General features: G+C 39.4%; 1 protein-coding gene across 1 annotated transcript in view; it reads right to left on the reverse strand.

Moving 5' to 3' along the window:
* COL21A1 (collagen type XXI alpha 1 chain) overlaps positions 1–18,025 on the reverse strand; it is a 126,672-nt gene that overhangs the window by 47,633 nt on the left and 61,014 nt on the right. Inside the window, exons 5-11 of the mRNA XM_083730981.1 lie at positions 14,435–14,603; positions 14,083–14,299; positions 12,941–13,114; positions 12,321–12,398; positions 11,474–11,482; positions 10,716–10,799; positions 8,050–8,112 (exon numbers count right to left, since the gene is read on the reverse strand). Coding sequence (XP_083587107.1) covers positions 8,050–8,112; positions 10,716–10,799; positions 11,474–11,482; positions 12,321–12,398; positions 12,941–13,114; positions 14,083–14,299; positions 14,435–14,603 — 794 coding nt within the window. The remainder of the gene's footprint in view (positions 1–8,049; positions 8,113–10,715; positions 10,800–11,473; positions 11,483–12,320; positions 12,399–12,940; positions 13,115–14,082; positions 14,300–14,434; positions 14,604–18,025) is intronic.

Consider the following 18,025-nt stretch of genomic DNA (forward strand, 5'->3'; position numbering starts at 1 on the left):
GAATCATTATTTCAACTGTTTAATTGATTGTATTTTATTTCTTGTAATGGCTTCGGCTACTCAAATAATCAATATTCATACAAGTCCCAATGAATTCAATATACTTACTCCTAAGTAAATGTGGGGTTAGAACTGCAGTCTTGATGTTTTTGCTACTGCTATCAGAACCTGTTTTGAAAATGGTTTGTTGTTCACTACTATCCTTTGAAAACCGATGAATATTGTCAAGAAAATAAATTATAACAGGCCAGTGACAGAAATGTCCACATTAAACAAATAAGCAAACAAACAACAGCCAACCACACAGATCAAGCATTAGACATAAGAGCTCCATTCACCATGTGGCCCAAAATGTCTGACAAGACAGAAAAGATCTAGCTAAAAATGGCTGGTAATCCCTTTCAGTTTTCAACCTAAAGCAGAGGTGGGCAGGAGCCTGTGGCCACTCCTGATTTTGAATTCCAACTTCCATCAGTCCCAGCCAGCATGGTCAGTGGTAAGGGATGATGGGTGTTATAGTCTGGTGACAACTGAAGAGCCACAGTTACCCCACTCCTGGCCAAAACGAAGGGTCACTGCCACCACCTGTCCAAGCTTGACCTGTACAAGTAAAGATCACATGGTGCCACAGAGACCAGGTACTGGTTAATGCCTATAATTCTTGCAACAAAATGTAGGAAATCCATACCCAGTACTAACTAATTTAATGAAGATGTAGAGGGCCATCATTCTCTGAATGAATTCCTTGCTTGTAAAATTTGTGGAAGGAATGCCTCCATAAGGCACTCAAGGAATTCTCTTTGGGCTATCTCAGACAGCATCTAAGTGGGATCCTAAAACACAGCCAATAGTGGTGTGCTAAGATGTACAGAAGACAATGAAGATAAGATGAGGGTTTATTTGTTTGTTTTTTAAGCCTTAAAATGTTAATGTATCTGGCTTTTATACAAAGTACACAGTGTGAAAAAGATTCCTCTTTAGGTCCTTAACAGGGAGAGAAGCACAAAATTGCTGGACAGAAAGTCAGTAACAATATCCTGCAGCTCTTTGTTCAAGGAAATGCTGGCACCACCAGAAGAAAAAAAAGTACTTTATTAGGTGAGACATTTGATATTCTTTTAAGAAGGTCAGCAACAATGCTCCACGTGTAGAGTCTGCATCTGGATATCTCAGTAAAGCTAGCTCTGCCAGGTCAGTTTTAAGTTGCATAGCACTTAACTGGACACTATGAAGGAAGAATAACTATTATAATAAAATTCCAGAAAAGGATGCAATATGGGATGTTGGTGCACATCTCTTCCGGAGGACAAATTCTTCTCATTTTCCCCCTCTCAGTTTGGATACCTTATTTTCCAGTAGGCATGTCAAGAATAATTTTCCCTGTGCTTCCTCCATATAAGAGCAGCAACAGAATATACTGGTTTTGTATTTTAAAAAAACAACAACACTGTCCTATTTTTCCAGTGACCATATCACACTTTCTGTCTGACATACTTAAGCAAGCTGTGGAACAGGAAACAGGTTTGCTATAGCAAGGAACCTAAGCAGGACCAATAAATAAATGAAACTCTCATTTATATTGAAACGAAACGCCTAACATATTTTTATGCTGATGGTACTATTCTGATAAATAAGGCAAATTTGCTTATTTACAACATTTACACCCGACCTTTAAAGTATATGACTTTCAAGATAGCCTTAAATTTTAGATGAAAAGCTAATGTGTGCTGGAAATGTAAGGAAAAGGAAGGTACTTTTTACCACATGTGGTGGTCCTGTAGAAAAGTAAAAGACTTCTGGGAAATGATATATAATGAATTGAAAAAGATGTTTAAGATAACTTTCCCTAAAAAAACCAGAAGCCTTTTTACTTGGACTAACAGGGGTTGGAAAACCTAGGGACCTAAAAAGGTTATTTATGTATGCGACAACAGCCACAAGGATGTTGCTGGCCCTGAATTGGAAACAGGAGAAGATACCAACAAAAGAAGAATGGATAATTAAGATGATGGACTATGCCAAAATGGCAAAGACGACGGCAAAGATCAGAGATCAGCATGAGAAAAAGTTTGAGCAGCAATGGAAGAGATTTATAGATTATAAAATACCACTGTAAATACCGGTATATTAAAGCGTTAGCAGGTTTGCTATAACATTTATGTAATCTAATAACTGGAAACTAAGATAAGAGGGGAAAACAAAGAATTTTGAGATAAAATGAGATGCAAGAAATTTTGTGGGAAAAGATTGGAAACCGGGGGGAGGGGCTCTACGTTGTTCATTTCTTTTTTCTTCTTGATTGGAAAAACATTGAATTTATGAACTCTTGTGATTATAACATTTGAAAATTAAATATATATTTTTAAAAATAGATGAAAAGATAAGTACTTCCTATTTCTGCCATTTTTTAAAAAATCACTTGAATTTCTACATTCAGTCACTGCAAAACCAATGGTCATAATCGTAATATAATTATGGACAATTCAGTGAAACAGAGCCAAATCAGATATATCAGGCAATTCCCTAATCATATCTCCTGTGGGAGGTTTTTTAGGTGGTGGGAGTTAGACTGGGACTTCATTGCTTAGTCCTACCTCCATTTCCAGTACCATTTCCTTGATTCAAACTGCACATAGTTAAGGTATGGCATTCACTTCCAAATAGTGGGTGACAGCAGCCAACTCAGATGACTTTAAACAGGGACAAATCCACTAAGGCTAAGGCTATTAATGGCAACTGGTCATGACGGCTATCTGCTGATTCCAGGGACAGGGACACCATGGCTCTGAACACCAGTTACTGGGGAACAACAGTGAAAAATGACCTGCTTTGAGGGCTTCCCAAAAACATATGGTTGACCACAATGGAAAATAAGCTGCTGGAATAGACAGGCTTTTGGTATGAGATCCAGCATATATTTTGCTTTTGCTTATATTCTTGGCTACTGACATGGGAAATCAATGTACACAAGAAAAGGAATGCACAGTTGAGTCCACGTGATGTCCTGAGTTCCAAATTACCAAAATCTGAGTACAAGTACTATACATTTTTCCCTCCACACCAGTCTTCTCCACACAAACTCTCACATTGGGAATTGCTGCTGATTACATCCATGGTTTGCCAGTCACATGTCTCTCTGAGCATACATTACCCATGGAAAGTTGGGTCTGCATGCATGAAAGGAAAATGACTCTAATTCAGTGGAATATTCCATCATATTTAAAGTTTTACGGGACATGGCCTGTATGCTTTTATTAGAACTTCTGTAAAGCCTCATCAGGAGAGGCATCTAACATCATACAGCTTAAGGGTAGGGGGATTTTTATTGCTACATTTTAGCCCTTTCATATAGCCCTTTCTATTCTGGCTATGTGATCTACTCAGAGGAGCGATCTGTGTTTTACAGCCCCAATTATTCAAAAAATAATAATACTTAAAAGTAAATTCCACTGAGTTCAGTGTGTGCTTGGGACTACAGCCTACGAGTCATGACTCATGGGATCATCAAGTTCATTGTGCCTAAGTTTGTTTAGGATTTCAGCCTACATGTAATGAATGACTCATAGAAAGGTCTTTCTTTAAAAAAAAATAATCAGTTCACTGAAATCAGTTCACTGAAACCAGTTCACTGAAATCAGCCTAAACAAACTTAGGCACAATGAACTCGATGAACAGTGCAATCTTCTAACCATGTTTCCTCAAAGGACTGAGGTCAGTGGCACTTACGCCCTAGTAAGTGAACATAATATTGCAGCCTGAAGTGTAACTGTATGGGCATGTGGCAATCCACTAAGCCTGGCAGCACATGCCTATGCTTGTACCGCTCTATAAGCAGATGCCAATATCTTGTGCATGAACTTGCGCACAACCAGTGCTACTGGCTCTCTTTTTCTCTACCTATGTAGCAAACTTCTCTGTGCAATTACAAACTACCTGAACTTTATTTATATTTTTTTCCGGACTGTAGGGATTTGATTTTAAAATTAGCAAAGAACAGGATTTGAAAGGCTGCACTTCAGATGTTGCTTGGCTCTTCCACCATTAAACCATTTGCTGATTGAGAAGAGGTTCTTAGAGTGAAGAATGTTGATCTGAACACACAACACTAACTTTCCAGTTCCTTTCTTAATCTTCAAGGGAGCTAGTGCATTATGTTGTATTAAATGTTCATATTTGAAACAAGAGATATTGCATTGTCCCGTATTTTGCAAAATGTGTATGGAGACCAAGATGGTATTAGAACTGGGCCCCAAACATGTGTACCAAATTTCACTCCAATATGTGTGTGTTGCAGGGGAGGGATCCAGTGGAATTATTGCACTGCAAACAAATTGACAAAAGCAGAAATTTGTATATGGAAAGTTGGCTAGGAAAGAGTGAAATGAAGACTTCACTCTCCTCAGCCTATCATGATCAAACACAAGCTAAGAAATCTAGGTTTGAACTTGACTTCAAGTTCACCAGTTACTCCCAACTAAAACCAGGAAACTCAGTAGTGGTACTTGTACCAGTGGAGCTCAGAGGATAGCCCCAAAATGGGGTGTTTCAAAGGTGTGGAGGGGCTGAGCCAGTCTAGGATCCCAGCCAGTCTCACAGTCATCACAGGCCAGCATCAGGCTCAATCCAGACTCCATTGCTATGCCAACCAGCAGCTGGTGCAGTGATGAGCTTGATCATCCTTCCACCATCATCTTCTGCTGTGGCCACCATGAGTAGATGGGCTGTGGATGCAGTGGCGGTTCTGCAAAGCCCTGCAGTTGAGGAGGTAAGGATTGCAACCTCAGTCATCACTAACTTTAGATAGATCAATGCAATATTTGAGTGTTCTGACATTTCCATTGCTATTTCTTACTACCCTCACTTTCTATCATTTTCCCTAAAACTTTTCTAAACTTGGGAAAATGACCAACCTGACATCTGAGGAAGATATATATAGATATATATATCTGGCACATTACAAGACTACAAAAATGATTTATTTTTCCTCCATGGTTCATTATGCTATTATTTATATCAGTACTGGGAATATATGTCACAAGCTAGAATCAAAAGCTACAGCAAAGATGTGGATTTCCTCTTTTAAAAATGTGGGCTGTCACCACTGATAGCAGAAGGTTGTCTTATCACGTCTGAGATACAGTATTAAATTATGGAAGTTTTTGTTAGCAGTATCTTTTATCAGTTAGTGAGGGGGGGAAAGAGACTGAATGGAAGTAGGTAGTTGCATACAGCAATGTATACATGAAGAAGCACCTCCACCCCCATTGTTCTGCCCGGACACTGAGGTCCAGTGCCGAGAGCCTTCTGGCAGTTCCCTCGCAAGAAACCAAGTTACAGGGAACCAGGCAGAGGGTTTTCTCGGTAGTGGCACCCACCCTGTGGAATGCCCTCCCACCAGATGTCAAAGAGGAAAAACAACTACCAGACTTTTAGAAGACATCTGAAGGCAGCCCCTGTTTAGGGAAGCTTTTAATGTTTAATAGGTTATTGTATTTTAATATTCTGTTGGAAGCCGCCCAGAGTGGCTGGGGAAACTATAAATAAATTATTATTATTATTATTATTATTATTATTATTATTATTATTATTATGTTTGATGATGATTAATCATACAAAACCTAAAATATAGCTTATATTTGCTTGATGAAGAACACAACAATCCTGAGAAGTACAAAAAACTTGGTAACACAATGAAAAGGGGAGTTGTACAAATCCAAACCTGCTGCAAGCAGCTTGTTTTGTTGTGGGAAAATAAATTTCCTTCCTGGTATAGTGGCCAGATAAATTCAATTGCAAAAGGAGAAGCCTACGTAAAATAGACAGGAAGTCTATTTGCATAAGTGCAATGAAATTGTTCACAATGCCCACACTTGGATGTCATGCTAATTCATATTTTAGTGCACTGAGCTGCAGGATTAGGTACTTACCTCTCCAGCACAACAAGAGATCACTGAAAACCAGATACAATGCATTGTGGAAAGCCTGGACAATGTTCTTCTTACAGTATATGGTACAGAGAAGACATCAAAATTGGCAACACCCAAGTTTCTCTAGAGAGTGCACTTCATGTACAGGGTATCACAACCAAAAAAGCTATGTTGCTGGTCACCACCTGCCTAACTCCTAAAGGCAAAGGAAACTCAAAGGATGGCCTCCATTCAACACACTATCTATCTCATGTGTTAGTCAGGAATATGTGGCTAGATGTTAGCTAGCTGGCACAGCTCCACTCATGTACAATAGAGGGCTCCAATGCTCTGTGTGTGTGTGTGTGTGTGTGTGTGTGTGTGTGTGTGTGTTTCCAATTACCCTTGCTTGCGTGGTCATAATTATCAAGGGATTACTTGATAATTAACTACGAAAGGGATTGCTGCAAAGAGTAAGAAATAATTTGTGCTACATTAGAAGTTGCTTCTTCTTTTTGTTTTAGAGCATTTCAGCATTTTGATGAAATGGTAGATTTATAATTTATCTGAAGGGTTCAAAATGAACCCTTGAAACAAGTTCTTTAAATTGATCCCAGGTTCTGCAACTAGGAGTTCTCTTTGAACATGGCTCCAGTATTGCTTATTGAAATTATTGGACTCTTCCCTAATATAATCTTCCAGTATGTGGAAAGAAGTGTATTTTTGGTAGTACTGCTCTTCATACTAGCATTGTGTCAGCATCCAAAGGGAACCACCACAATAATCTCAACCATCTGTTATACCTACGAACATGGCCAAAATGTAACTAAGCAACCAAAATAAGAAATTTGGACATTTCATAAAGTGCAACATGGAGTTCTCCAAGTAATTGGCAATGCTCCTCAGATTTACAGAGTTTCCAGCAAGGATTTGTTTAAGATTTTCCATACAGAGCTGATACAGAAAACCAAATATACAACCACCACCATCAAAAGACTCCTTACCAGAAATAGAACGTGAAATGCAAAAATAAAATAAAATAAAATAAAATAAAGCACAGGCCTCATACATTCTGGGCAAGAACCGAATGCCTTAAGTGGCATTAACAATAATAAAGGCCACATTGCTTAACTTGGAGCTCATTTTCTTGAGATTTCTGGAAACCTTCTAAAGGCCCATAAGAATTAAAACTAAATTCTTTGAATTCATTATTACCAAAGTCAAAAGGAGATGAATGGTTTTGGGAAAAGACCCAAACTTCTGCTTCAACATTTTAATTTGGCCTTACTTTAATTGCCTGGTAGAGTAACTGAACTCATTTGAACCTTTTAAAGCCTGCCTTCTAACACTTTCACGGCACAGTACTATAAATGTCTATTCAGAAGTTATGTGCAGAGAAGTTTATTCCCAGGGTGTGCATGGGCACTGCAGACTTATTCGCAGTACTAATGATAACCATCCATCCACATTTTTGCAAGAACTAAAAGGAACAAGATATTACATTTCTTATTTCTTTTTGGGTGGGATACAGTTACATATTGTTTTACCCCAAGGAGGAAGCTATTAGACTAGCTAGTGAGCAATTAGCTGCATTTTTCTTCCTTCTACACTTTCTTAACAAAAATCAGCCATGTGAACGAGGGCTCGCTACAGCTTGCTCTCATAATGCTGATGTGAAGATATCACATCAGAACTGAGCGAGCACAGCATCCAGAACTCATTTTTTTGTTTTTTAATGGCTGAAACTATTTTGAAGAAAAAACAAAACTAATCCTAACTTGCCATCGTTTCAGTTTCTGAAACTTGGATTATATATCCTTGTTGAGATTCTATGCCCCTTCCGCAATAACAGTTAACTATTTATGACGCCCGACTGTAAGATTAGAAATAGCTGCACAAAAAACCCCAGTAAATTATAAATTTAAAGGAAAGGGTAGCATTTACATATTATTTCTGTGGCTTTTTCAATAAAAGGTATGGATCTTCTCTGAATCTTCCTTGATTGGGAATTCCAACTGTCACCCTTTCCTCGTGATCCTGATGTTAATAATGAGCATTTGCCACCCTTAATAATGTTCTGATACAATTCTAATGTCAGTTTTGCATTAAAATTACTATAGATGACTAAGTTTTTAGTACTCACAGGCTTACCATCTCGACCAGGTTCCCCAGGATAGCCATGATTCCCAGGTTGTCCAGGATCCCCCTAGGGAGAAAGCAAACATATTAGAACAGAACTGAGTAGATTGCAGCAACTAAATGTTCCAGAATACCCCCACCTCTAACAGATGCTACTCAGAGTTTCAATCAACCTAAACAGGAGCCTTGTACAGGGCTCCTGAAATGAAGGAGTAGGTTTCAGATGCGGACAAAGGAATGGAAGTGGGTGCTCCGCTCCCCCCCCCCCAGCTCTTCTGAAACCTTCACACACTGCCCTATAAAGTGGTAAAGGGCTCGTGGTTCAGGGCTAGTTGTCAGCCCTGAAACTAAACTCTTTATTGCTTCCACAGATGGAAGGAGTGGGTGTTTCTCCTGGGAAAGTTATAGAAAATATATCTTTTCCACTCCTGAAATCTTCTGAAATAACATGGAGAAGAGGAGTTTAACATTATAGTACCTATCCCCCTAACCCTTCCAGGGTTTATATATAAATATGGGGGAGGTTTCTGGAGAGTGTGAAGGGAAATATGTCCATTTTCCTCTTCTCCCTTCTGAAACCCCCTCAAAAATAGTGCAGGGAGGAAAGGTTGTTTTGCCTCACTCTATTCTGACATAGTAAATTCTGACGCACAAATTTTCTGCTTTGTGTTAAGCTCACAACCTACAGATCTGCACAGAAACTACAGCGGAATTGGTGTGGCCATCTTGCCTTCTCTGTGCATGTGTGTGTTTCCCCAAAAGGTTACCTCATCTAACATCAGCCACACATGCTTCTTCTGGAAAATGAAATAAGCCTGTCATTCTAGCCCATTCATTTGCCTGGTGCAGCTTAGGCAGGTATAACCCCTAACCAACCACCTCCTATCTCCCTCTGTTGTTCATTCATGGAGGGCCAAACTAATGTTAATTGTAGCTAATGTTAATTGTGAGGATTAAATTCATCTGCACATTTTTTTCAAACTATTAATTACCACTGCAGAAGGGCCCAAGCAGCAGAAAGACCACAGGATATGGGTAGGGGGAGTTTAACACATCCCATTATGGCCCCAACATAAATCACCCCTGAAGGTACTATTTACGTTGGTGCCAATGGAGACTTCCCTGGTAATGTAAATATAAACTGGGGGTGGGGTGGTGGAATTGATTGGGACAATGGCAAGCCTGAGCCTCCCTGAGGCTGACATTTGCATTTGTAAACATTTGCACGCTAACTGTACCCACATGACTAACACCATGTCTAATATTTCCCACAGGGGCCTTTCAGCCACAAGAAAACTGATTTTCTGTCACCTGATCGCATGTTGCCAAGTTGGGGTAGTGGGTTGCAAGTGAATGCACCCATTTGCTGTTCATCCATATTCTGGCACTTCAGGAAATTATACTTTTAAAGTCATAAAAATATGGAGGAAAGCCCAGAAATATTTCATGCAACAGTTGGTCTTTATAATACAGTCCTTAATCTCTCAGCGCAATACATTCAAACTGGTTGTGGTTCTGTTTTCACAAGATATGCACTTCTGCTTCATATTTAAGATGTTACAGACTTTTATAACATGCATAACTACATAAACATGTTCTGAAGAGAAGATGTTCAAGTGGAGACTCAGGGAGTTGGCTGAGTTGAGATCATTGTCTTCTAGAGTACTTGAGAGTGTCAGAACATCCATTACAAGAGAACATTGGGTGAAAAACTGGAGATGGTGGGGTCTGCCAGGGGCCATGTCTTCAGCTACAACTGTGTGGTCCAAAACCTGGGCAAAGTTGCTTGGCCTTAATTTTGCAGCTGCATTAAGTCTTAGTACTATGCAGAAAACAAATAACGAGGTAATTGCTACATTCTAATCCAACATTATTATAATAACCCATTACATTTTAAAGCTATACTTAAGATCTCTGTCTAGCTGACGGCCCAAATGAAGCATGCCTCAGTTCATTTTACAGTGGTACCTCTGGTTACGTACTTAATTCATTCCGGAGGTCCATTCTTAACCTGAAACTGTTCTTAACTTGAAGCACCACTTTAGCTAATGGGGCCTCCCGCTGCTGCCACGCAATTTCTGTTCTCATCCTGAAGCAAAGTTCTTAACCCAAGGTATTATTTCTGGGTTAGCGGAGTCTGTACCCTGAAGCGTATGTAACCTGAAGCGTATGTAACCCGAGGTACCACTGTATTCTCCCACCTCCACTCCTAATACACACTTAGATTCCAGAAACTGTAACAAATTTTATTCTAGGGAAAGTCAACAAACTGCCCCTCCAGATGTTGTAGAACTCCAGCTCCAACCAAGCTCAGCCAGCATGGCCAATGGTCAAGGGTACAAGCACTCTCACCAACTGAGCCCTAGCTAAGAGGAACTGATAGCAACAGTAACAGCTTCTTCTAAACAGCCATTCTCTTTCCCATTCTATTCTAACTTCTTTTTAACTTGACACTTATTGTTGTAATGATCTTATGTAAACAGATTTGTAAGGTCAACCTGAAAAGCAGTATATAAAACTGTAAACTAAGAAATAATAAATACAATTTTCGCTTTGGGCCTTTAAACTAGAAGGGTGCATATAAATAAGGCATTATCATCATAATTTGTGTTATGGCCACAGATTTAAACATAACAAAAGCACCTATACATTACGAAAAGCTCCACTCACTTTGGGGCCTGGTGGTCCTTGTTTTCCTGGAGGGCATATACAAGGAGGTGGTGTAGATCCTACATCACTTGGTCCATTCATGCACTACCAAAAACCAAAAACAATTTTCAACCGTGCACACCAAACCAACTTTATGCTTATTAACAACCTACTCCACAAAGTCCTTCACCCCTGAAATCCCTGCTGAAATCTACCATGTTGGCTTGACAGTGATTTCATGATACCAATGTATGATGAGGAAATCAGAGAGTGGCCCAGTTCACAGGTAATGCTAAGCTGAACTATTCCATAGTCTGAACAAGCAAGTGTTCAGGCTTCCAGAGAGGGGAATGTGACTGCTTTTCTCCTCCCTCACCATTTTGCTGCTGGAATAGCATGCCATCTGAAACTGGGCTCGTGGTTTAGCTCTCTAAGTGCATATATTTTCTTAAATTTTAAGCATATTCCTTCTATGACGAAGCAGACTACATGAGAGCGATTCAACAATGTGAGAACTACCGGTAAATGCCACTACCCATGTAAAAAATAGTTTAATTCTGAATGAAAGCATGCCAAATTCAGTCCAAAATAATATAACACCCCCACACAAAAAAGGTTGAACATATTCTTCACTGAGCACAGAAGCTGAAAATTGAAAAAAAAAGTTTACAAAAATATCCTCACTATCCCAGACAAACAGCATGCTCTTACCTGGTGATAAGGGGGGTGATACTAAATACTACCTTATATTCCATATGAATAGGCATGTTTTTGCCTACCTCTCCATTCTGGAATAAATAAATAAATAAAATCAGTTCAAGACTTTAGAAAGCCTGCAGAAATTGTTAAAATCAAAGCACATATAGTTGTAAAGGTAAAGGGACCCCTGATCGTTAGGTCCAGTAGCGGATGACTCTGGCATTGCGGCACTCATCTCGCTTTACTGGCCGAGGGAGCCGGCATACAGCTTCCGGGTCCTGTGGTCAGCATGACTAAGCTGCTTCTGGCGAACCAGAGCAGCTCACGGTAACACCATTTACCTTCCCGCTGGAGAGGTACCTATTTATCTATTTGCACTGCATGCTTTTAAACTGCTAGGTTGGCAGGAGCCGGGACACAGCAAATGGGAGCTTACCCCGTTGAGGGAATTTGAACCACTGACCTTCTGATCGGCAAGCCCTAGGCTCTGTGGTTTAACCCACAGCGCCACCCACATCCCATATAGTTGTAGGTATGTGTAAATATGAACCTTTTAATTACACTATGTCACATGTTACCAGTGTCTCCCTGGCATAGAGAGACTTCTGTAACAACCTCTAATGGTAAACAACAATTTCTCCAAAACACATTTTGCAGAAAATTCTGTCCTGAAGGAACTTGAAGACTGACAGATAGCAGCGTTAAAATAATAATAATAATAATAATAATCCTAGACAGATAACACAATTATAGCACAAGCGTTCTTTCTTTCTTTTTTTGGTTTTTTTCTTTTTCTTTTCTTTTTGAGAGAGAGAGAGAGAACTCTCTTAATAGAACTGTCCTCCCCACTATGATATGGTTTTGTTTGTTTTTTATGAAAATGAAAAACAAGCTTTACCAAAAATAAATAAATCCTATCATACTCACAAATCCAGGGATCTCACAGGCTGTTTCTCGGTTATTTTGTTCTGGGTCACAGTAGATCCTTAGCTTTTGGACATCAAACTGTAACACGAAGATTATGAACTCATTAGATACCCATTTTTGATGCTTTTAATTAAAAATAACAGATTTATGCAGAAATGGGGAGAACTGGATTTAAGAGTGGAAAAATGAGAAACAGATAGAACCGAAATTGACAGAACCCTCCATTCATTCTCATGAGCACTCCAACCAAGTATCTTGAGCCTCAGGTGGTCCAAGGGGAAATAACTCATTCTGTCTTACTCATATTGATTTACAGCACTATTTTACAAGTTAGAAACATATAAAGGTCTTTCATAATCAGAATAACATCCATAATCCCTTGGAACATAGTTCCCTATGCTAACCATAGTTAAGAATCCACACCATGGTTTGAGCTACCAAACATACAACAGGCTTATTGTTTGTTGATGTCAATCTGCTTTTGTTTTCCATCTGTTCACCCTTATTCACTAAACTTAATTGAACTTGTTTCAAATAATCATGCTTAGGATCAGGCTTAAATCTAAATATTGGGTAGATGTAACTGCATTCCACAAATGTAGTATTCTGAGCATACATACCTGTACAGTCTCCTCTTTCCCAGAATATTTTCCAATTTGAGTTACTCCACTGATATAGATCCCTAAAACAGGACGCAATGGCTTTATTTCAGTTTCTTGATCATCTATATACAACGTAACATCTGCTTCTGTTACTAAAAGACGGATTTGATGCCAGCCTTCATCAAACAATGTCTAGAAAAAAGTGAGAGAATTGTAAATATATACAGTTTTCAATATTCATGTCCCTAAAGACATAAACTAATACAAGTTTCAAAACATGCTACCACCAGTCTGAATAAAGGGCTCAACCACTAAGGTGCATTATCTACTATAACAACTTAAAGAAATGGGCTAATAATTATATCAGACTGAAAAAAAACCCCAAAATTCTTTTTGGATTTTCCCATTATTACATGTAGGTGAGTTATAACCATGCCAAGCTTCATCTGTCCAGCTTGTGCTTCTCTAGAAGATAGCTAGGCATAACATTGATCTCCATCTTCTTTATAGAGATTACGTATCTATTTTTGTATTTCTATTATACTTTCCTATACCAAAGGCATAGAAAGGGGTGTATCTTTGGCAATCACTCATAGCCGAGTAAGATTGTCTTCCCTAAACACAGTTTTAACAATGAGTCCATAAGTGAATAACAAAATAGAATAACAAAATAGAAGAGTAACCTCTGTGTGTGTTTGCTTGTGTAATACACATGCACACGCACACACGCACACTTTGCAGATGGCATCTATAAATTGATCTATATATAAGCACTAATTGCTTAAGTTAGTTTGTGTGGGAAAGATAACGGCACAGCTAGCACTGCACCATTTCAGATTACAGGTTTTCCCAAACAGTGCTATGATGGAATAACATTGTACAACATGAGCAGGGACGTGCCACCAAAAGGTGGTTTCTGGGTCTACTTCTTAAGTTTTCTAAAGGAACACAGGCCACATTTTATGTGGCATGCCGTTCAGATGTGACAAAGAGGAATGAACGTTTTGTCCTCAGAGATCCGTATTCAAGCACTAACTTCAAAAAATGAGAATCATCTCTGATGCTTTGTTATAACCAACAGTGAAACACTGGATCACGTCACATTCAAAATCACAGTATGGATCACAGATATATCAACACATGAGTGATGTCTTCTTTACCTTCACACGGGGTGCAGTAAAAGTAACAACCTGCGTATCATTTACTAGGCTTGTTGTAGTAAATGACAGCGTTCTGTCTTCTCCATTTACCGTAACAGCTATTTGTGGCCTTCCATCCAGGCTTAAAATCCTCCACAAATCCCATGTTTTTCTGACTTTAAACCTCTGAGTGGATACAAACACATATGATGGAGGAAGGCCTTCTGGAAAGACATTCCTAGAAAGCAATTTTTTAAAAAATTAGCAGAACGTAACTCTGAATTCCTAATTCTCAAACATTTATCTATTCCATTAAAAGGAAGTCTTATTTTAATTAAAAAGGATATAAACTTTAAAAAACCCAAAACTGTACCTTGTCAATTCTGACAAGTCAATACGTGAGGTTACTTCATAAGCTTTCGCATTGGTAGATGGAATCTGGATTCTCTTTTTCACCTTTTTCTTCACACCTAAACCTAGAAGTATATCAAATCCTTTTTCATCTCGTGATGCCACAGGAATTCTTGTTGGGCAAACTGATTCTGAAAAGCAACCAAAATACACACAATGTTTAATTCATGGATACAGTAACCGATGTATAACTTTGAAAGCATAAGGTGCAATTTTATACCATTAGGCTGGTGCACAAGTACTGTAATTAAATTATTGTGTTGTTTGAACTGAGAGTCCAGCTCAAAGCATCCTTTGGAAAACTTAATAAGAAGCTGACCATTGACTTTAGTGTGCTACATAAATCAGAGATAATGAACCCATTTTCAACCTTCTAGGAAGCACCCCAGTGATGGGTGTGACACCAGTAGATGTAGACAGATACATACCACTCTCCATGCAAGGAAGATGTAGAATAACAGTTCAAGAGGACATTTCTAGCCAGCTAAAATCACAACAGAAGGGCACCCTGAGAGATCTGGTCTGGGAGGATGTGGCTTGGGTCGAGTCCTGTGGACCAGACAGAGGGATGTGGAGGCTCATATTCAACCCTTCAACCTAAAGTTTCCCACCTCTGACATAAATGTGAACTATGGTTATTTGATCATATTTTTCCTATGTGAAATATCAGGACTTTTGGACTGGGATTGTCATTGACCACCCCTGTATAGTTTTGATGCTCAAAAGCATTTTACGGTACTCTTAAGTTTTCATATATGCAGCAACACATGTGGGCAGCTACCTGCACCACAACTATCTGAGAGAAGTTCTGTGTGAGCGTGCAAGGGGCCACCAACATGGAGGGGTATCAAGATAGTGCAACAGTTTGTTTCAGCAGGAGGCCAATTTGTGCTCGTGTGATTAAAATCTGTGAGCCACACGTTGCCAAATGGAGAATTTATCTTCTTGCACTGGGAGGGTGCAAGCATTAAACAGGCTAATCCTACACAATGCTGCCATGTTGTCACATAAACTGGTCAGGTTAAAAACAGAAAGCCACCTGCTTTAAAATTTAAATTAAGAGTGTGAAAGACATACTTTGCTGCTGTGAAGGGACTGAGAAACACAACGTCATTAAATTTGAAATGCACCAAACCTTGCTTTAGCTTTATGAGCTGTGGTGAGCCTCAAGTCTATGCACTTCTTCCTCTGCTCTTTCTGCAAGTAGAGGACACTAAAAACTTCCACTTTTGTTTTATAATAAACTGCAGTCTTATGTAATGTCCAAATTCAGGAATCTGTAGTTTAATCTTAATATGCTTCATTGACAAACTTGGATTCCTCAGTTTGTAGGTAATACTGTAAAAATTTCAGTCTGCTCTGCTTATACATGAAGGTGGAAAGGAGAATGGAGGGTGGTGTGCATAAATCCAAAGCTTGCCACAGCTCACTCTCATAACAGGAAACCATGGTTTGATACAATATACCTGAACTAGACCACTGTTTACACTTTCCCTTCTAGAGCTATTGGCAAGCCAAAAAGTGGCAAACCTTGTGCCAGACACTACTAACTCCTCTCTGTTGCTCCTATCCTAAGGATACATTCTAACCTTTTATGCTGGTAGCCCTTCATTCTACAGTCCCTCCTGGTATAATAAAGATCAAAAGAAATCCACTGAAGCCCCATTCTGCAGACCCTACAAAAAATCAAGGGCCAGACCCAGTCAAGCAAACTACAAACTACTTGCATTAAACAAGTTGCGTTTTGATTTCTTTGCATTCACCAAGACTGCTACGGACTGGAAATGAATTTCATTCTAAAAGAATGTGATATGAAAAAAAAGTGTAGCTGGCTGAATGCTACTTAAAAAATAACCCAAAATACAATACTGGGCACTTAAGGTACGATGTTAAAAAGGAATTTTAAAAAGTAGGAATGTACCAACTTTTCTTTGCACTGACACAGAATTTATGGGGAAAGCTCTGTTGTTAAGACTTTAGGGGATGGAGAAATGAAGATGTGGAACTAATGATGGATTTTGTGGCATGCTTTGCTAAGATGCAAACATTCAAAGCACTGCATAAAATGGGTCTTGTGTCAGATACAAAAAAAGGGCAACCCGCTCTTTTGCTGTGAGTTGACCAGCCACCCATTTTCACAATCAGCTCCAGAATGGTAGTTGCTGTTCATACTGGAAGCCACTGGTGCCATGAGTGCAAGCAATCACATGAGAACTGGGAACGCAATCAGAACTGAGTTTTGGCATGCCCCTGTCAGGAAATACTAAACCCACCTACCCCTCACCCTAAATTTCTACATATATGCCATTATCAAACTCCTTCTCATCATGGTAATGACAATTCAGCAATCAGCAAGACCAACAATCATATCTCTGGAACTGGTTGGGGGAAATGGATTTTTAATCTCAATTCCTGTTGAGAGACATGAATTTAAGAGCAGATAATCTGTTCCCAAATATGTCATTGTACAGTAATGTATTAGGCAATGACAATGGAATGCTTACAATTATACATGAAAGCAAACATCTACTTAAAACAGAAAATACAAATAATCATTATAAGGTATCTGATTAATAAAGACACCAGTACAGTTTGTACACCGCAAACCATTTTTTTAACATCAGAACACAGCTGCAAGGTTTAGAATGTAGTTCTGCTATTACTTAAGAATCTTGATATTTTATTTTCACCTTAAAGGTAAAGGGTAAAGGGACCCCTGACCATTAGGTCCAGTCGTGGCTGACTCTGGGGTTGTGGCGCTCATCTCGCTTTACTGGCCGAGGGAGCCGACGTACAGCTTCTGGGTCATGTGGCCAGCATGACTAAGCCGCTTCTGGCGAACCAGAGCAGCGCACGGAAACGCCGTTTACCTTCCCTCCAGAGCAGTACCTATTTATCTACTTGCACTCTGACGTGCTTCTGAACTGCTAGGTGGGCAGGAGCAGGGACCGAGCAACGGGAGCTCACCCCGTGGCGGGGATTCGAACCGCTGTCCTTCTGATCAGCAAGTCCTAGGCTCTGTGGTTTAACCCACAGCGCCATCTTACTAAGTCCTTTAAAACAAATCTAGTTTTTACATTCAATCACAATGGAAGTAGCAAGTCACATGGGGGTTAACAGAAGGCATACATGGATTTGATGGTTGTTAGTTCCTGACCCATAAATAAAAGAAATATTATAAAATTGTTATTATTACCATTATCTTTATAATTATCATCATCATCATCGTAAAACAACAAATGATTGCACCATCCACATTCATGGTTCTTTAAAGAGTGGAAGAAGCAAGAAATATGTGGAGAAGAAGTCCTGACCTAAAGAGTTGACACTGAGGCACAACTAGATACAAAGGTGAGGAGGGCCTTGATCAGATCTCCTGTAGCGTATGCTCCTACGATAAGTGTAGCTAGAAAGTGGAATTCAGATCAGAGCTGGGGAAGGAAGCCACACAGTACATCTATTTTGCCCCACTAGGCAAACAGCAGTTCTGGGAGAGTGCCTCTGATCAGAAAACAGCAGCTAAGGAAAAGGGTTAACCCAGGGGTAGTTAATG

The sequence above is a fragment of the Podarcis gaigeae genome, assembly GCF_964106915.1.
Source record: "Podarcis gaigeae genome assembly, chromosome: 3".
NCBI lineage: Eukaryota > Metazoa > Chordata > Lepidosauria > Squamata > Lacertidae > Podarcis > Podarcis gaigeae.